This window comes from Eptatretus burgeri, chromosome 14 (genome assembly GCF_056783735.1).
Source record: "Eptatretus burgeri isolate ZD-2024b chromosome 14, Ebu_testis_v1, whole genome shotgun sequence".
NCBI lineage: Eukaryota > Metazoa > Chordata > Myxini > Myxiniformes > Myxinidae > Eptatretus > Eptatretus burgeri.
The window spans coordinates 41,412,640-41,433,389 of NC_140974.1; the positions used below are offsets into that span (position 1 = coordinate 41,412,640).

General features: G+C 43.3%; 1 protein-coding gene across 3 annotated transcripts in view; it reads left to right on the forward strand.

Moving 5' to 3' along the window:
* Nucleotides 1–20,750, forward strand: part of LOC147013030 (DENN domain-containing protein 1B-like) — a 251,978-nt gene that overhangs the window by 111,802 nt on the left and 119,426 nt on the right. For all 3 annotated transcript variants that reach the window (XM_085854485.1, XM_085854484.1, XM_085854486.1), the window contains 2 exons: nucleotides 19,672–19,741; nucleotides 20,090–20,170. In XM_085854485.1, coding sequence (XP_085710611.1) covers nucleotides 19,672–19,741; nucleotides 20,090–20,170 — 151 coding nt within the window. The remainder of the gene's footprint in view (nucleotides 1–19,671; nucleotides 19,742–20,089; nucleotides 20,171–20,750) is intronic.

Genomic DNA, 20,750 nt, shown 5'->3' on the forward strand with positions numbered 1-20,750 from the left:
TATATATATATATATATATATATATATATATATATATATATATAAAATAACCAATGCCCAAACATTCACGGCATTTTTCAGGAGCTTATCCTCGCGAATCTCAAAGAGCTTGGTGTGTGTGACGATAAAAAATGTCTGATTGAAATCCATCTCTCTCTCTCTCTCTCTCTCTCTCTCTCTCTCTCTCTCTCTCTCTCTCTCTCTCTCTCTCTCTCTCTCTCTCTCTCTCTCTCTCTCTCTCTCTCTCTCTCTCTCTCTCTCTCCACTCTGTTTGATTGTCGTATTTTCATCATGGTGGCACTGATTGGCCTTCACGCAGCTGGAAAGGGCAGTGACATATCTGTTTTTGGTGTTTATGAAGGTGATGATTCACATCTCTATGGTAACACCTGTGGCATTGTTTTCTGGAACCCTTTATGCATTACACATGTGGAGGTTTTGGTGCTTTAAATGTCATTGTTTTTTTTATCATTGCAGTGAAAATCAGATCCTTGTAATATAACCTGAGCTGTAGTTGTTGACACATTAAACAAAAAAGCTCGATTTATTATTTTTTTTTTCTCCTCGTTTTACCACATTCTCAACTAACGATCTGATGTTACTGCCATTAGGTTGGTGGAGATCAAATTTTCCTCCTTCCTGGTAATTCATGCTAATTAAAGCTGAAACAGTAAGGTTGTGAAGCATTGATATTGTGCCAGTTTCTTTTTATAAAGCGTTGGAGTGTTTCAGCACCTCCTTTTGATTGCTGAGAAAATTTGGATTGTAAACCACTTTTGTTTTCATGATGCTGCTGAAGGACCTTTTGCTGAGCTTGATGCTGCTGCCTGATGTGACCTTGCTGCTGCTGAAGGACCTTTTTCTGTGCTTGGTTAAAACGATTTCTTTTCTCTTGACCATTTCACTGCAAGCACGTGAACAAATGGACTTTCTGCACAAGTTCAGCCTCTCTACAGCGCAGCGATGAAAGTTACCGCCTGCGGCCATTTATTGTTCAGTCTTGTGTTTGCTGCCGTGCAATAATGCTCAACTATCACCCTGAAAATTATGGCTGTGGGAGAAAGGTAGTTACTTGGGTGACTTTTGAATGGCTGAATGCAAAGTCTGTCTTGGTGCTCTGATTGAGGTTGGGTAGAGATCATCCAGCTGCTAAGGAATGTTTGAGCATTTTATCACTGCTACACATTACTATGGAAGGGGGGGGGGGTGCAGGGTTGATTTGGTAACTCCTTTATTTATGTGAATATATATTTCCTGCTGAAATATAACGTGTGTACCATCTCCAGGTCACCACCTTTGTAAAAGAAACGAAATAGAGCTCGGCTGCGACGATAGCATGCTTTCTGCCCACGCGTGCTTCTGTTAGACAAAAGACTTGTCTTTGGAATGTCGTTAGCAGGTTATCAAACATAAAAGCACAGAGGGAGTGAGAGATAGGATGATAGAAGATTAGGTAATGTTTTTGGTGTGGGTTGTGATGGAGGGTACTTATCAAGTAACTGGGAAAGAAAAACAAAATAAACATTTCAGAGTAGGTTGGAAACATCGAGCCCTTAACCAAAGCATAGTTTTTTTATTTAGGGCCGATACGTTGGCAGGGAGTTGGGGGCAGGGGCATTTTTTTCTTGAACTGTAATAATATATGCACACCCCCAAGGTGAGCTGTAAAAAGAGAAACTCGTAAAGATGAAACCCCCAAATCCCTGTGTGAAGTTTTTGGGGGACGCTTGCTTTAAAACTTCACTTTTACAAGGCGCTCAGGGGGGAGGCTGTGAGGTCAGGAGGAGGAACATGCAGTGTTGCGAGTTTGTCTCATATCAGTCATGCTACTTTAGCATTTTAACCACAGGACGATTCAATGGGGAAAATATGCTGGTGCTCCTGTACAAGATTTGGAAGGGTTGTTCAACAGTTGTGGAGGATCAAGTTATTATGATTAATACTGGTAACAGAAGCAAACTAAACATAAATTCAACCTTATGTGATGTAATCTTACAAACCTGGGAAGTTCAACTCCAAATTTGATAGCAAACATTCTGAAAAATACCTTTTTAGCTTTGTATCAAACTTGAGGTTATATTACAGGGTATCAAATTTGGTGCTTCATTCTCATTATTTGCTTCATTCCTTAAGTTATCCTTATTTCTTCCCTCCTCCCTCCGCTTCCCAATCTCGGTGTTATCCAATTTCCCTTAACTCCGATGTCTGTTATCCAATGTTTCATAAATGAACAATTTTCCATTTCTACCCAATGTCCTTCTGTAGAACCGCCTACCTCTATGAAGCTGCGTATATGTTATCCATGTTGGACCCCAAATTTAGCTCACGTTCGATGGTATTTCAATCCGTGAAAATTGTATGCAAAAAAACTTGTAAAATAAAACAATTTTTAGTAAAGCTGATGAGACATTGTAAATATGTGGAACTGTATGGTATGTAATAGATAGCCCACCATGGATGAGTGGTTATTTTTCAAAAAGACTGCAGAAGGTCCCACAAACGAAGACAATTTCATGAAGAGTTGCACCTCAAACTTGAAATCCAGGTTGCTATCAAGATTTGACAATACTTACATAGTCATCCTTTTTTCCTTTGTGCATCAAACTGATTCGGTGGTGTAATGGTTGGTGTGTCTGTTCTGAGGCTGGGAGGTTGGTGGTTTGAACTTGACCCTGGCCAAGTCCTACCAAAGACTAAAAATGGTGTGTGCTTCTTTGTTGCTTGATGCTCAGCATTTACAAAAGGATGGAGCATGGACAAACAATGATATGATAACATCCATGGGGAAGACCATGTCCCCCTCAAATGCCCCATTGTGTGTGGAGAGAAAGCAATGCCATAAATGATGGTGTCGCTGGTACCCAATGTGCTGTAGCAAGTGATGTCACTTCTTGAAAGCTCAGTGGCTGTTTGTATGAAGTGAAGTCTCAATTTTGCTAAAATATAATAAAAATACCATTCCTTTCGTACTATAAAGGCACATAGGGCTGCCGAGGGAGTTTCATTGGCAAGGTGTACAGTCCTGGATGGGTTGTGGCTCAAACGCAGGTGACCTCAAATGGTTATTACCCCAGTACACTGGTACTCGTTTTGCTGACCTCGGAAGGATGATAGGCTGAGTCATCCTAACCTGTTGTTACTTCAACAGTTCATAGGGGTTCGAACTCAGGACCCTAAGGTTCCAAGCCAGCCACCTCAACTGCTAAGCCAACACCAGACTTTGCCAAATTATGTCATCGAAATTTAACCAGCGGGACTTTGGAAGTGTGAGCAGGTGAGGATTTCTTCAGTAATATGTGCGACTTGTGGTGGCTTGAAGAGCACAGAGATATGAGGTCAGGCAGAGTAAGGTCAGATGTAAAATAAAGAGCCCCCACCAACTTTCTGCCAATGGGAGAGGAACAGTCGTTGGGAATCTACCTCGGGAGTTTTCGAGTTTTTGACCACCTCAAGAGGAGCATGGTGGGAAGCAGGAGCACAAGCCCAGAATGTGGAGCCATACTCCATGGAGCTCTGTATGAGAGCCCAGTATCCTGTGATGAACTCGGTGCAACTCAGGAAAGCTTTTGATGTCAGTTTGATTATTTGATCCTCGCACAAAAAGTTATGGCACAGTGAGGCCGTGGAGTTCCAGAGTCTGCAGCCATTTCAGGTGCTGTCCAGAGAAACACAATGGATCGTTTGTTTGTCGATCGTTATGGAGTGATACTGTGAGAGCATGTATGTGTCTGGCAGGATTGAACGTCATGTTTCAATAGGCTGACCAGCAGCTTGTCTTATCCAGGTCTCACTCTCTTCACTCTTTCTCCCTTCTCCCACCACTTTATCACCCCTCTACCTGCTCTCCTACTCTCTCTCTCTCTCTTTCTCTCTCTCTCTCTCTCTCTCTCTCTCTCTCTCTCTCTCTCTCTCTCTCTCTCTCTCTCTCTCTCTCTCTCGCTCCCTCTCTCTCTCGTTTCTTTTTCTTTTCTCTCGCTCTCTCCTATGCCTCGCTTGACTGTCTCTTATTGTGAACTTTTCTCATGTGATGTTTGTACTGTTGGGTAATTATGTGGTCTATTTAAGTGTGTGTTGAGTACATTGTCACTAATGAATATACATTGTCTATTTAAGTATTAAGCAAGACCTTGTAGCAAGGAACAGTGAAAAGAAGACAGATTTAAGACAGCAGGCCATTGGCTGAGCTGTGCACAAAATTTGACAGTTGGGTGGCTGGGCTTGGAAAACGAGGCAAAGCTCAGTGAACTGGGCGTGGCGTTGACGGCCTTTTATCTGTGCTTCGTAGCAATCCTCTCCGGCTCCCTGGGGCCTTGCTTTATGCTGTTGCCAGCCACGTTAGCCTTTACCAAGCTAGGTGAGACTAGCACGTAGCAGGGGGGGTGGGGGGGGACCAGGTCCGTTGCATTTATGGAGAGAAGCTAGCATACTGTGCTTGTAAACGTTTCACTCTGTGGACGGAAGCCATAAGCAGGAAACTGAAACAAGCTGTCCTCCTTATCCTCCTTTGTTTGAGTGAATTTTTTTTAAAAAAACTTGAGACTTTGAGCAAAGGAAATGATTGAAGCACACAATAGGCTGATATACTTAAGGATGGTCCTCATCATTGTTTCGGTGTCATTGTCATTACCCCCCCCCTCCCCCTCTTGTGCTTTCTGCATTGATGTCATCGTATTTAGACTGGAGATGTGTACGATTGTTTTGAATGCTGGTTTGATGAGAGATTTTGCTGACATTTATTCATTTTTATACCATTGCCATGTGAGTACATTTCTTACCTAATGCAGTCTATTGCACACCTTAGTTGTCGTGCTTTAACAAGACCTTGAAAACTTTTCTTCTTTTTTGTTTGTAAAACGTTGCGTATTCGATGACGCTTTTATGATTAGCATTTGTACAATTTGGGCGTTTGAGTTTGGAGTGGTGTTGGTGCTTACATTTGTACTCGTTCCCTGCTTATTAGTTGTTATCGGAAAGAGTTCTGAGCATTGAGGCCGTGGGATTAATAAAGAACAGGATCACTTTTCTTCGATAATTTCCAGAGCATCACCAAATCTTACACCATTTGATGTAAGTGTATTGCCGTGACTGTTTTATCCATATGTACGCTTATTGGTGTTCCTCAACGTTGCCCGTCCCAATTTCCCTGGCGAGGAACTTCAACACTAGGACGAGGTCATCAGACTCAGACCCATCAAGCCTTCACTATGATCACCGACCTCGATGACTGTTTGTCCATACCCTATCATTTTTTAATAATGGCGAGCATCAAGGGAAGAAGCATCACGTATCATTTTTAAAGTCTTTGGTATGACTCAGCCGGGGTTCAAACCGCCGACCTCCCAGACTCAGACCGGACGCTCTAACCATTACGCCACCGAGTATTTGTACTTATTCTATGTGGTATGTTCACATGGATTGTATTACCCAATCAGCAGAATATTTGTTTTTGAACGAAGTGAGCTAAATTGAGTTTGAACTATATTGACCTCGTTAGTAATTGTTCTGCATATGCATCTCTCCCTCGACACAGGTGACCACACACAGCTTCGAAATACCTTGAATTGATCAACTAATAATGGGAGGGGTTGAACGCATCTTGCCAATGTGAAAATGATATAGCTGAAGATCCTTGAAGCTGTTGCCAATAAATGTCACTTTTATTTGTCTCACATAATCCATTGCACAGAATGTGGACTTGCCATGTCCTGGCAGCTACTTCCTGCCTTTACCTAACCTCTGACCCCCAAATAAAACTTGCTTCAAAGCCAGAGTGAGCTCTGTCGTTGTGAGCAGGCTTTTTTCAGTTTGGTTTTTATTTTGTATTTTAAAGCTGGCACGGTGAAGGGCCCTGGCGCACACTTCTCGAGCTTGCTGTAAATCGCGGCTTTTTAATACATCCTCCGCTGATTCTTGCTGCTGAGTCTAGGGAGGAGGATTGGTGGAGGTGGGATGTGGTTGGGGGGGGGGAGGGAGGTGGTTGGCCGAGTGGGATGGGAGAAATACCATGGGGTGAGGGGGTGAGTTCTGCTTACATGATCGCTTGGACAATCAGAAGCTTCTTGCTCATTACTCCAACCAATGTGTTGGTCATTTTTTGCGAGGTACGAGCAGTGGTGGAAGATTTATTCTTTTTTGGTGGAAGATTTTTGATATATACTGTATATATATATATATATATATATATATATATATATATATATATATATATATATATATATATATATATATATATATATATATACATATATATATATACATACATACAAAAAAAAATCTTCTTTTTCAAATGTTTTTTTTGACATTTAGGCACTTCTGATACATTAAAACATATTTGGAATGACTGATGGATTTCCTCACCATTCTGTTGACAGGTAACCCTTTCAGGTACACAACTATTTCAGAACAAACAACTGTAAGTGTAGTTGTCATTTTCATGAGGGTTGCGTTCATCATGAGGGTCGTTTTTCAGAAGCCAGTGCTTGGTTTGCATCGACTTTTATTATGGAACACTGACAAAGCAGTTAATTGTTCACACGATCATTTTTATGTTTTCTCCTCTCCCTTAATGTCCCTAGAAAATATGGTGCAACTCTTGACGTATTATGGAGGTGCCATCATTCACCCAACGTCCTTGGAACTTTGCCTGGTGTGCGAGGGTCCAAGTGAAGGAATTCATTTCTGTTGCATTCCCTCAGGCTTTAAAGCCAGTTACCTGCCACATACTGTGTTTGCGACATAACATATACCATTTTGAGCTTTGACTTCAGAGACCTTTGCATATCTAATCAAAAAAAGTGGTTCAGCACATAAAAATTGCATTTGCATCTGGTTGGTTGCGGATTGAAGGATGGTTGGGGTGGTTGAGGTTTGGAGTGAGGGAGGAGGAGAATGAGCCTTATTGGTTGGTATAATCTCAAAACTTGTGTAATTGCCGAAGTTGGAGGTTGAGATGTGGAAAGGTTTTTGTTTTAAGGTCGAGGTTAAGAAAGTGAGACAGTTGAAGATTTAGGACAAGGAGTAAAAGAGTAGGAAACATTGGTGTCATGCATAGCTGAGCTATAATGTGCTCTGCACATGGGAGATCTATTTTAGAGCATCTTTCCCTGTTTGACATGCGTGCAGTTCTTGTAATACATTTCCAGCACGGCTTTGCTAATAGGAATTTAGTGCAGGCCTGTGCTTTGGCACCACGCAGCATGAGGAAACCTTGATGGTTCAGCACTCATTTATTTGTAGGAATGTTCATTGCTTACTTACACAGTAACACTACAGTTAGGTCTGATTGGAGGAGAATCAGTTGTTCGGTTAAAAACAATGTTGTGTTGCTCTCATGAATAACGTATAAGTAGGTGGTATGCACCTGAGTCAAGTGATTTATCATATAAATTAGAGATGCTAGAAACGATCAATGCTTCCAAGAAGGAACTACGAGACATCTTCAGATTTAGCATTTTTGAAATCTGCACAACTACAAACTCTATCAAAGCTGTTTTTCTCGCCGAAACAGGCATTCATATCTCTGTTGCTGTTAACACCATCTTGGTTTAGTTGCTAAAGACGGATTTGTCGGATATGGCCACGAGTGTTTAAATCGTAATCGCTATAGCCTATGACCAATATATACCAGTTTTCTCCATTGAAATTAATCATATGAACTTCCTTCTCTATCAGTTCACAGTTTCGGAGAAGAATATCTCCGACATTTCTTTCATTTGAATAATCTATATTTCCAAGATGGCCGTCAAACCTTTGGAGCAATCTGGTTCATTGACGAATAGACGTTAGATCTCGTAACTTAATGTGACAACCCTGTGAAGTTTAAAATTAATTGGTATTATCGGTCTCCGATCCATTAAGAGAGACAAAAAGAAAGGAAAACATGGTCTCCAGAGTAACACGGTCGAGTAACATCGCAGAATGCTTGGCACGCATGCGCGGAAATCCCGAGCAATTGGGGTAGCTGGACGTATGCCAGATAAGGATTGTTACCTAAAATGGCTGAGAAAGCTTCTAAAAGAAGCCAAAAATACTTGGAAACGCACCGGCGAAAAGGTGGTATGCCTGTGCACAACGAAAGAGTTGTTGAACTTTTTGAACTTGCCCAAAACAGCTGATAGCTTGCAGATCCCTGTGCTGAAAACTCACGAGGTCGTGTGGATCAATGCAAGGCCTGAAGGTTCGTAGGCGGGCGTGTTCTTCCCAAACCTGCAGCCATCGCCGCCACCGAGTGGACTTTGAATTTTGCGGAGTTTACCTCATGTGAACATGGCAGGCTTCACGATTTATTTAATGGAGTCTGAAATCGGAAAGACGATGCTGTTATTCCCAACATTTAGACAGACTTCCCAGAGGGAGGTACTTTATCTGGTTTGGGTGCTGCAGAACACCGATGAGGTCATATCTGGAACATGTATGTGAATGCACAATGTTTGTTTAAAATGATGATATTTACTACTAATTATGTTTTGGGGTGGGGTGGCGGTGAGGGTTGAATGGGCTGTGAGGGCCGTTATACATTTATCTACTTTGTTTGGTTCCGGAGCCACAAAATACATTATATTAGATTTTTGCATCTGTTGGTAAAAGGAGGTCTGCGGATGTGTTTTGCAAAGGCTTGAGTGCCACACGGATCCCTCCTAATTTGGAGGTGATGTGTTGGCATAATTTATGTCCGTGACGTCAGCGTCGTGTCATGGAGTCAGTGTGCTTCATTGGCTGATTTTCATATTCATGGCTGCCAACCTCCTGACTGGTGATCAGCAGGGCAGAGACGATGTGCTCGCGTGGCAGGTGACACTTGTTGCTCGCAAGTCATGCAGCAAGTGCTGTGATGGCACTGGATTTGTGACCTGCTGCCTCGACAAGTTCGGGGGTTTGATTCAGTTTACGTCAAGTACATGAATGCCGCCCGATAATTGTATAAACAGGAAAAGGTAGGAACTCGCCTCGTCTCATCCATGGATATTTATCGTATTTCCTCTATTTCTGGGAGTCTAATTTGCATCTAGGAACTGAACAATTATGGTTCACCGTTTTGAAATTGCCACTCTTTCGTGTTGCCACAAAATTTATCAAAACATAGTTAAATTCCCAGTAGATTTTACAACTGCTTGGCCTATTTTCACCAAAATATCAATTAATTGGGAATTTATTTGAAATGGAAAACATATATTAACTAAACCTAATGTGGTATGCCTGGGGTTGACTGAATGGTTAGGGTGGCAGGCTTTGGATCCAAGGGTCCTGAGTTCAAATCCCGCTCAGCTGTTGAATTAATACCAGGTGGGGTTAACTCGGCCTGTCATCCTTCCGATGTCGGCAAAATGAGTGCCAGCATGCTGGTATCCTGTGTCGGAGTGGCGACCCGTCCAGGAGTGTGCCCAATAGCCAAGGAGACTGCTTAAGCAGCAGCAACGCTCTACACAGAGTATGGTCCCAATCTCCTGTCCTCCTCCTAATGTGCTGAGAGATGAGTGTGTTGGAAGACATAACTGGTGTACAAGATCAAACAGTAACCGATAAGATGCTCCATGAGAAAAGATTTTACTTTTTCATCGCGTCCGCGTGTTTATTTATTTATTTACCATTGAGCTTCAGTGTGTATGTCCAGGCCATAACATTTAAACCAATTGAGCTTTTGTCATCAACTATTTAGCATACCTTTAATATTAGAATATGGAGAACACAAATTAATATAATGTACAATTTCTTTGTTTTTTTTTTTAACCGTTGTCATCAAGTTTAGTTCGAGTACAAAGCGGACGCGGGCAATCTTTGCATTTCCTGATGCTTTTTATTCTTTCTTTGTGATCCAACAGTCAATTTGCTGGAAAAAAAAAAACTTTCCGTTGTTTTTGTGAAAATTTCTCTCAAACTCACTTTTGTTAATTGCTAACCATCATTCAATCTTAGCCTGGTGTCGGCTTAATGGTTAAGGTGGCTGGCTAAAGATCTCAGGGTCTTGAGTTTGAGCCCCTGTCGTGTTGTTAAACAACACCAGGTGGATAGCCTCAGCCAGTAATCCTTCCAAGGTTGACAAAATTAATACCAGCTTACTGCTAACAGGGGCACTGCATCAGTGGCATAGCCGTGCTTCCAGAAAATGATGCAACCAGCATCCACAGGCTGCAAATGAAACACCAACAACATTCAATCTCAATAAGCAAGCCCATATTTGAAGATGATCAAAATTGTTTTCCAAAGAATTTATTTTTCCGCTTGGCCGAGTTACCCCGCACTGCACAGTGATCCCGTGAAGAGGTTTCCTTGTTTCGGGACTAAAGATGAAGCTTTATGCCAGTTTTTCCTCTTCTTTTTCTCTGTAGCCCTTCACATTTAGTGGCTGTCATCCTTGTTTATTTTGGGTAAATTTCAATAATAACAATAACAATAATAATACTATTGCTGTATCTATTTTGCAGGCAAACGCTCAGTGATTGCACATTGTTGAAGGTCCGTTGGAATCGGGTGTGCGTGGCACTCACACATCGTGATCTTATGAATTTTAATTCTATCAGGAATTTAATTCTATCAATTTATCAGGAATTGCATTGCAGCATCTGTAACCACATGATTTCTCCGAAATATATTAAATATCATGCGTGACATACATGCAGTCAACATTTCTTATTTTTATTATTTTTATTTTCTTCTTAATTACTTTTAAGGTTATTGTCTGAATGTGAATATATATATATATATATATATATATATATATATATATATATATATATATATATATATATATATATATATATATACATATTCCAATAGAAATCTTTTTCTTGTTTTTTCAACATTCTTGCTGTTTTTAACTGATTGTGTTATTTTAATTCCTCTTGAGTCTGGAGTTGTGATACTAAGGCCTGGTGTTGGTTGCATGGTTGGGGTGGCTGGCTTGGGATCTTCGGGGCTTGAGTTCAAGTGCTGTTGGCTGCTGAATTAACACCAGGTGGGGTTGACTCAGTCTGTCATCCTTCTGAGGTTGGCAAAATGAGTACCAATGTACTGGTATAGGAGCACAGCATCAGCAGCACATTTGCACTTCAACAAAAATGATAGATAGCTACCTGGCAGCCAAGCTGCCAAACACAAGAAGAAGGATTCCACGAGAAAAGTGATTTTTTTTTTTCCTCTCTCTTATTATGAGGGATATCACCTCAAATTTATTAAAAGACTTGAACAATTCTTTCATTCATGATTATCCACTCGATTTGCCACTTTTTTTTTAAGTGACCACTTGTAATATACCTTATAGTTAATATGGTGTAATCATGTTCTTTGCCAGAGTGGATCAGCCAAGCTCACTGTCACTCAAACCCCAACCCTTTTATCACAGGATAAGGAAGCAGATGCCCCTTTATGCATTGCAGCATCCAAACCCACTTGCAAGAATGCTGTCTCACCACCTGTTTATAGACCTCTGCGTAGGCCAAACAGTGTACTTATGCCTTTATCAGGCAAGTTATGAGTGTCTCACCAGCCACGCTGGCTGCTATCAACCCCTGCTCACCACCTGGCCTTGTAAGTTGCCGCTCCCTCTGTGAGCTACGGCGTTCAGAAGCCGTGGGTGCTCTGCGCTGCGTTTACATTGCCTTATCATTTGGGCCTTTCACTAAACCCCTCTGTTGGCTCCTGAGCCTGGGTGCCTTGAACGAGGGGAACTTGAGCTGTTTTCTGGAGGGGTCATTTGGTGTCTGGAGGGAAAGGAGGGCAGAGGGAGCGGAGGTTGGGGTGGGGAGTGGAGAGGGGTAGAGCGCAACGCAGCAAAGCGTTCCAAAGACCGTGCACTTGGGTCTTATCTTTCTCTTTGTGTATACTGTCATTTGACGAAGATGTATTGCTGTTCCAGTGTTTGTGCATGCATGTCTGTCTGTGGTTGCTGCTGTCGTGTGTGTGTGTGTGTGTGTGTGTGTGTGTGTGTGTGTGTGTGTGTGTGTGTGTGTGTGTGTGTGTGTGTGTGTGTGTGTGTGTGTGTGTATGTGTTTGTTCATTGTTACTTTATTGTGGGTGCTCATGCTGGTGCTGCTGTAACTATTGTTTGTGATGCCAAATCTCTTCTTGTTTCTGATACCAATTCTGTTTATTTTTAAAGTGCGAATTAGTTTGTATAGAGTGGGAGGTTGAAAATACTCTCTCTCTCTCTCTCTCTCTCTCTCTCTCTCTCTCTCTCTCTCTCTCTCTCTCTCTCTCTCTCTCTCTCTCTCTCTCTCTCTCTCTCTCTCTCTCTCTCTCTCTCTCTCTCTCTCTCTCTCTCTCTCTCTGTCTCTCTCTCTGTCTCTCTCTCTCTGTCTCTCTCTCTCTCTCTCTCTCTCTCTCTCTCTCTCTCTCTCTCTCTCTCTCTCTCTCTCTCTCTCTCTCTCTCTCTCTGTCTCTGTCTCTGTCTCTGTCTCTGTCTCTCTCTCTCTCTCTCTCTCTCTCTCTCTCTCTCTCTCTCTCTCTCTCTCTCTCTCTCTCTCTCTCTCTCTCTCTCTCTCTCTTTCTTTCTCTCTCTCTTTCTTTCTCTCTGTCTCTCTCTCTGTCTCTCTCTCTCTGTCTCTCTCTCTCTCTCTGTCTCTCTCTCTCTCTCTCTCTCTCTCTCTCTCTCTCTCTCTCTCTCTCTCTCTCTCTCTCTCTCTCTCTCTCTCTCTCTCTCTCTCTCTCTCTGTCTCTGTCTTTGTCTCTGTCTCTCTCTGTCTCTCTCTCTCTCTGTCTCTCTCTCTCTCTCTCTCTCTCTCTCTCTCTCTCTCTCTCTCTCTCTCTCTCTCTCTCTCTCTCTGTCTCTCTCTCTCTCTATGTCTCTCTCTCTCTCTCTCTCTCTCTCTGTCTCTCTGTCTCTCTGTCTCTCTCTCTCTCTCTCTCTCTCTCTCTCTCTCTCTCTCTCTCTCTCTCTCTCTCTCTCTCTCTCTCTCTGTCTCTGTCTCTCTCTCTCTCTCTCTCTCTCTCTCTCTCTCTCCCTCTCTCTCTCTCTCTCTCTCTCTCTCTCTCTCTCTCTCTCTCTCTCTCTCTCTCTCTCTCTCTCTCTCTCTCTCTCTCCCTGTCTCTGTCTCTGTCTGTCTGTCTGTCTCTCTCTCTCTCTCTCTCTCTCTCTCTCTCTCTCTCTCTCTCTCTCTCTCTCTCTCTCTCTCTCTGTCACTGTCTCTGTCTCTGTCTCTCTCTCTGTCTTTGTTTCTGTCTTCCTCTCTCTCTCTCTGTCTCTCTCTCTCTCTCTCTGTCTCTCTCTCTCTCTCTCTCTCTCTCTCTCTCTCTCTCTCTCTCTCTCTCTCTCTCTCTCTTTCTTTCTCTCTCTCTTTTTCTTTTCTGACTGTTGACTCAAGACAGTATCACAATGCTGACTTTATCTCACTTGATCGTGTCATCATTGTACAATGTTCTCACAGTTTCCAACCATCAGGTTTTCGGCACAAGCTCAGCATGCCTTCAAAGTTTCCACCGCTTATGCTTAAAATAGGCACAAATAATAGCTGTTCCTTAAGGTGACATTTAATTATTCAAGGTATGTTTAATGCATCGCTCATGTTGTAAAAAAACAGAAAGGAACCCGAATCATGAATTCCACAAGAAATCGATGTTTCCGTTATTACCTCCACCACTGAAGGTGAAGGAGGTTATGTTTTCATCCCTTTCTGTCTGTTTGTTTGTTTGTCTGTTTGTGTGAAGGATTTCTCAAAAAGTTGTGGACGGATCCAGATGAAACTTGGTTGGGTGTGTGACAAGGACGAATTGATTCAATTTTGGTGAAGATCCGGATCCGGATCTGAGAATTATTTAATTTTCAATTGATCCTTCACCATTGAGTGATATAGCTAAAACGATATATAGCACGATATTTCAAAAAGGTATTCGTTCCGATATGTTCTCGTGGATCAGGTGTTGCGTTGCGGAAGTATACGCTCTATCGAGTGCCCTTCTTGTTTTGTTTAAATTTGGCCACCATTTCGGAACCTCTTACCGATAGTTTTTCGTCAGACATTTTTGGCAGTACTTGGACAGCATGTCGCTTTGTGCTCGTCAGGTGGGGAAGGGTTAACTGCATGTGGGGTCCCTGTGGTGTAGATGAAAAGCACAAGGCGACCTCGAGGTTTAGGGACCCTACTCCCATCAGGATTTCAAATCGTGGCCCAAACATAATGCTCTTTAGAAAAACAATGAGAGCCTTTTCCGAGGGCTCCACCGCCTTAAACCCGTGTCTCTTGAGAACGTGGAATTGTGAGTGAGAGCTAACATTGGAAGATATTGAAATGAAAAGACGGCGAGAAATTCAGTGGCAATGCTGGTTGATACTAAAGGGAAGAAGGAACAGGAAGTCATGCACTCATGGAAGACAAACGTGTGCACATGTTTGTGGAGCACGGATGGAGTACATTTCACAGAACCCCCGTCACCATCTCGTGGTTCGTTCAAATCCTCTTCTGTGCTTTAATCTAAGGGGAGTACAGCGAGTCACAGCGGCTCCCACGGGTCCACGGGCAACACTTTCCTTTTCTGCCTTACCTCCAAAACGTAATCCCTGCCTCACCCTGGAGCCAAGCCCAGGGACTTGTACGCTGGCCTTCTGTCCAACAAGCTATTTAATTATTTATTTGTCTGCGTGAGACTTGTCACATGCATGTTGTTCACGTTTTTATTGCCTGAGTTTGTTTCAATTGAGAGTATTCAAGAATAACGGTTCACTCTCGCTTTCCGGAGGATCCCGTATTGCTCATCGTGTTGCTCGGCTTTAGAGATGCCATGTTGTGGTTGTGCAATCATTTTATCATTTTTGTTTCTTTTGTTTTTGCCTGTGCACTGCAGTGATGTTGGGGTGCCGGTGCTGTACTTACACAAATGGAGTAAGGCTGAGAGAAACGTTAAAAAAAACAACTTTATTGCACATGATGTTCTTAAATTATCTTCAACCTTTAGGTTAATTGTTGTGTTTGCGTACCGGGAAGAATTGCCAATCTAAAATGTCCTTTGAAACCGATTGATGGAACTCTGAAGCCCCCTTGTGGGGCAGGTGTGAGTGTACTTCTTGTGTGCTGGATGTGTGCCGTTCATATGTCATTAGCCTGTCCGCACAGTAGAAAAAGGGTTTTGTAAGTGTGTGTGTGTGTGTGTTGATTGTTTTCTCCACATATAGTATAGGTTTTAGAATGTGAAATGGAGTCCTCCCAGGACTCAAAGTATCCACCTCCGTTCCAGTAAGGGGTCACGATACATGGACCAAGCTGTGAAGTTTTTTTTTTTCTCTTCTCAAAGTTTTGTTCCGAGAGCTCTCTTCAGGGTCGCCACTGAGCCCCAGACAGCTTCCAACTGCAGTTCGTTTGTAGTAATATTCCCAGGGATGGTTTTTAAGATCTCCATGAGGTTCTTCTGTATCATTTCCGTTGCTATAATTATCACTGATACAATTTTGGAGCTCTTCAGCTTCCAGGATCTTTTGACTTCATTTTTGAGAACCTGGTGTTTTGTCATTAAGAAAATTACAAAATTCCAGCAATCTCCGTGTCTGTCTGTCTGTCTGTCTGCGACCACTGTTTCTCGACAACCACTGGTCCGATCTAATTGAAACTTGCCAGGTATATTGCTGGGGCACTGTGGATGTGCCTTTTCAAGGTTTGATATTAATCGGACAAGTGGTTCCCAAGTTATGGCCATTTATTTACCAAATCAATCACAGGACACGGTGCTATGACGTCACAATTGACGTTCCCATTGTTTTTTTGTTTTGTTTTTTTTTGTCCGGGCATGCACTAGTTTTCTCAATTCTGCATTATTTCGGTCATTTTTTTTTGGTACAAACACTTCAATTAGCAATACCGTCTGTTTTTTTTAATGCCAAAGTGCAATATCCGGTCACAATACTTTGTTTTTTTTTATGTTCATGCTGGAATGAGTCATCAGTTCGTACGTGAGTGTTACTTCCTTGTTTTCAATGATTGCTGTTGGTTCATGTTTCCATGAGTTTTCTGGAAGGTAGGAGATTAAAATTTTTGCAGATGTGCCAGTGCATTACTCTACATACTCTGTTGTGCCTTGGGGTGTACAGCTGTTCTGACATGAGTGTTTTTTTTTTACATTCTGAAATGATATGGCTCATGCTTTCTGTTTCTACCTTGCAAAATGTCCGATTGTCCAATTGACTCAGTCGCACCATTGTATTAAAGCCATTCGTGTGGTGTCCTTGGTCTTCGGCATTCATTATGATTCGTTCACCATTCCAGTTGAGCTAACCACCTCTTAGCCATTCCAGTGAGCCTTCTTTGTCTATGCCCAATCCGTCCAACTCTTTTTTTTGTTTTTTTTTAAATATTGTTACAGCGCTGGGGTTGCGGGGGTACTTCGAGGGAGGAGATATCCCTGGTTTCTCCCCGGACTCACCAGGAATTGCAGGCCGTCACACACGAATAAGTTTCTGCCGCAGGAGGTCGCTAATCGACCGCGAACACCAATAATTTGACCACGTGTCCTCCGTCTGACTACTGTTAAACTGGGAACACGTGTTCGCCTTCTTGGGGAATTGCGTCCTCGATGCGTACTTGCGTTACATACCGTATCAGGTGCAGCCGAGCGGAGCTGCTAAGTACGCACCGGCTAATAAGCAGATTTTGGGGGTATAACTTCCCGGCTAGGCTAATGTGCAGACCATGCTGGACCAATGGAGGAAAAGACGAAAACGAGCTGGGTACATTTATAACAAAGCAAGGAACGGTAAGTGGCGCAATCATGAGTTTATTCACAAATGTACAGCAGGGGAAAGCAAGGAATTTGTGGGTGTGACAGAAGAAATGCAATATTCACAATGGAAGACACAGTACAGAGTTACCCCGTATAATTTACAGTCTTAAATTACACAAAACATGACAAGCGCCATCACACACACATACCCAAGGAAAGTTAGAGGTAGCCTAGAAAGAGGAGAGAAAGTTTAGGAGTAGCAACCTCATGGTACTTGGCGTGGTCGGCGGATCGGCACAACTCAATCGCTTAGGAAGGGGAAGGAGGAAGGAAAACTGAAGGTATCTATGGTGTGGGAGTGAGAGGTGGAGTGTAGTGCAGCATGTCATACAGCATGTTGTGAGAGGTGCGAGTCAGTAAAGCTGCTCTGAAAAGAACGGTTGTTCAGGACTTCTCTCCCCGATTGCTCTTTGTGCATCCACAGTGGACGAGACGTAGATGGGAGAGAAGATGCGTGAGAGAAAGACTTTAACGGAGATGTGTAAGGGTCTGGAAATGTGAATGTTGGCTGCTGAATGCAGCAAAACTGAGCGTCGATGTATCGGGGGAGGTCACGGCCCATTCTGGTAATCGCTTGCTCCACCCCGATCTCCTCTCTACAGTCGACTGTTTCGTACTCTCCTCTCGTTCACGCTGACTTCTGGCGAGATTTCGCTCAGACACTGGCGAGGTCTTTGGTGACCGCCTCGTGTCGCCAGGACAAAAGAAAAGCCGAGAAGTGAAGAAGTGCAATCTGTTTCGATTGTATGCCAAATTGCTCCTTTTCTGGGCACTGAGCGAGGGGAGGAGCCAAAAGTCAGATCAAACAATGCTGTCGGCGTGTCTGAGCTCCCTCATTGGCACATAGCAGTGGCCCCGCACCGTAGCCATGCCCTGCCAGGCTTGGGAATCGAAAATGGCTTCATTCGTTCTTGAACCTTGCCACGTGTCGGAACTCCGTAGTTAACATGGGGCGAGAGTCTTCGGAAGCGCTCTCTGGCCCCGAACATGCGCTGGACTCCATTTAAGTGTGGTTATTTGGGGAAACCCCAGAGCTATCCGCACGTCTTCAAATGACCCCAGCACACGCTTACGCTTCGAGTCACATGTCGAAACACCCCGATTCTTATTATCCTTGTTCCTTCGATATCCTCCGAGACTGTGGTGAGCGTCCAAGAGGGTGATGACAGTTACGGCAGTTATAGGAAGGCGAGAGATGCGTTGTGGCATTTGTGGTGAAGAGATTGGGAGAGGTGGTTATGGATGTGGCGTTGCGGCGAAGAAGTTGGAGGAGATGTTCGTAGTCGTAGCATTTGTGGTGAAGAAATTGACATAGTTGGTTGTGGGTATTTTTAGAAGATGTGTGGAGTTGTTATGGTGAGCGTTGTAATGTTGTGGTGAGCATAATGAGGTTGTGAGGTGAGGCTGCAGTTGAATTTTGGCACGCAACTTGAACGGAAAATGGCACGCGTATGAAAATGAACCTCGCTATGTTTCCTCGTGCTCTCGGCATCCTTACTTTTCTGCATGCGTGCTTGTGTGGTTTGTGTTTGAGATAAAGGAAAGTAAAGGGAGGAAGTAAAATAAAGAATAAAGGATTGAAGACCTTACTAAAAGCCCTAAGCAACGCATCTTTCCCATTTACCCACTAGACACGTGGAAAGGACGAACTAAACACATTAATTAAATGACTGTCCTAAGATCGCTGTATGTTGTGTACCAATGCCTCGGAGGAGGGCCTGTTTTACAAAACCACAACAATCTTCCTGCTCCAATGAAAACAAAACAATCGCCTTTCTTCATCCTGCTCTTTTATCGTTCTCCCAGTTGTCAGTGTTGAACAGGAAGCAGCCCAAACATGCCGCGACAAACACTGTGGGATATTTATTGTCCACAAACTGATGCCGGTAGATGGGACACCCAGCTTAACGTCCAACTGATGGACAGCACACACATTGATGAATCCCCCTGCCTGTGAAACAATGGGATGGCAAGTTATAACTGCCATCGTGCAAAGTCCTTCTTTGGCACACCTGAACTCCTGACAACATACAAAGCTTGCATTCACAGCCAGATGGAGTACTGCTCTCCCCTCTGGGCTGGTGCTCCTGCTTCTCACCTTTCTCGGCTTCACGCTGTGGAAACAAAGGCATTAAGGATCATTGGTATCTCCTGCGATGAGGCTTAGTCTTTGGATCTCTCACTCTCTCAACACTAGCAGGTCGGTGGTCTTTCTGTCTTCTACTGTCTCCTCTCTGGCCTCCCCCCCTGCTCTGTCTGTGATTTGTCCCCCCCCCCTATTTCTCTGCAGGGTGCTCAAGGTCCACCAGCAACCCCCTTCTGGTAAAACTACCAAAATCACGAATCACTGCTCACCTTCACCCTTTCATTCCTCTTTTTCCCCATCTCTGGAACAAACTCCCACACTCCCTTCAAACCCATTCTTTCCTCCAGGTCTTCAAAACAGCTGTTCACCACCACCTCTTATCATCCCCCATCCAAAACCACAATCTTTTCTACCCCCGCGAATTCACCCCAAACCCACCTCCTTCAAATTCCCTCCTTTCCTTCCTGAAAGTCCCTGTAGTGTCCATCTTGTTTACCCTGTGTACCCCGCCCCATCCCTCTCCCTTCCACAGATCTCCTCATGTCTCTGTTCTCACTAAAAAAAATTCATTCCCTCTTCTGCCCCTCTTTTCTCATGCTCCCCTTGTTGTACGTTCTGTGTTGGCTCTTATACGAGCTTCGACAGTGTGTGTGCAACAACAAAAAAACTGGGTCAGGATTCAAACCCAGGCTAGACAGCTCAGAGATGAGTGAGAGTGCATCTGTCCAGGGTATCCTGCCAGCCCTTTGTGTACTGTGTACTGTGTACATGCTCCTTACATGCATTGTTTTACTTTCATTGTATATCCTGTGTTGTTTGAATGGCATGGTGATACCTACGGCTGTTGCATCTTATGTTGAGGATCATATTTTGTTCTTGTTTTCCAGTTACCTGCCATGGTTTGAAACGTTTTATAAACTGCTGAACAATGTATCTGATCACTTTGCCAAGAGCCAGGTAAAAAAAACAATAACATGGAATGTACTTTTTTGGTGGGTACTGTGTGGGTGGTGGTGGTGGTGGTGGTGGAGGGGGTGGGTGGGGGGGGGGCTTCAGGGTTGCTTTATAGGTTTAAGACTTTAAAAAAAATTCAAGACATTTATTCGAGTTCATACCTCTTCTTCTTTGTAAACCCACAACTTTGGCTTTGTTATGTGACTATTTCCTTCCTTTTTCGTTTTTTTTCTCCACCATTAACTTAATCATGACGTATTTTTCTGTGACATCATCAATATGTGAAACTTTATCGGCTGATGTTTTGCTCCCTTTGATGCCGTCTCCTTCCTTCACACGTCTGTTTTCCAGGAGCACGATGTGATTCGATTCCTCCAAGCACTTTATCAGCACACAGTGCCTGAATGTGGCTCCAGCGTGAGCCTTTCAGTGGTACGTGTCTGTCTGTCCACCACTTTCACACATTTTGCAAAGCAACGGCCAGAAGAGAATTGTTGTGGATTGAAAATTGAGGTCGTATCTCGTGGCATTGGACAGACGTGTCCCCGTATGGTATCCTGCTGCTCTGCTTTACTACCTAGCATGCACCTGTAACCTTACTAGGCATGCATCGCATCATACCCTATCACATACCTATTTACCCAACATGTATTTCACTTCCCAAGCATGACATGCTGAAACTCTACAGTCGAGGCCACAGGACAATGGGCATCATGCGTAAGCCACGTTTTTGTTTTTTTTTTTCACAGGACAATCACTAAGCATGACCTTAGCAGAGCTACACCCCCCTCCATCTCGGTAGGATTGTAATGCAGCCAACAAACACCAGGAAGAGAATAAAACGAATTGATAAAATTGAGAATTTAATTCTCTTCCTGGCAGAGGCTCAGCTCAAAAGGCGAAATTAAATTTCATGCCGAATATGCGGAGCCGATGCAACTGTTTTGCCAGGAGAACCTTTTTAATTCAAATTGTTCCTGGCTGTTCGCATCACTGTTTTGTGTTCCATACA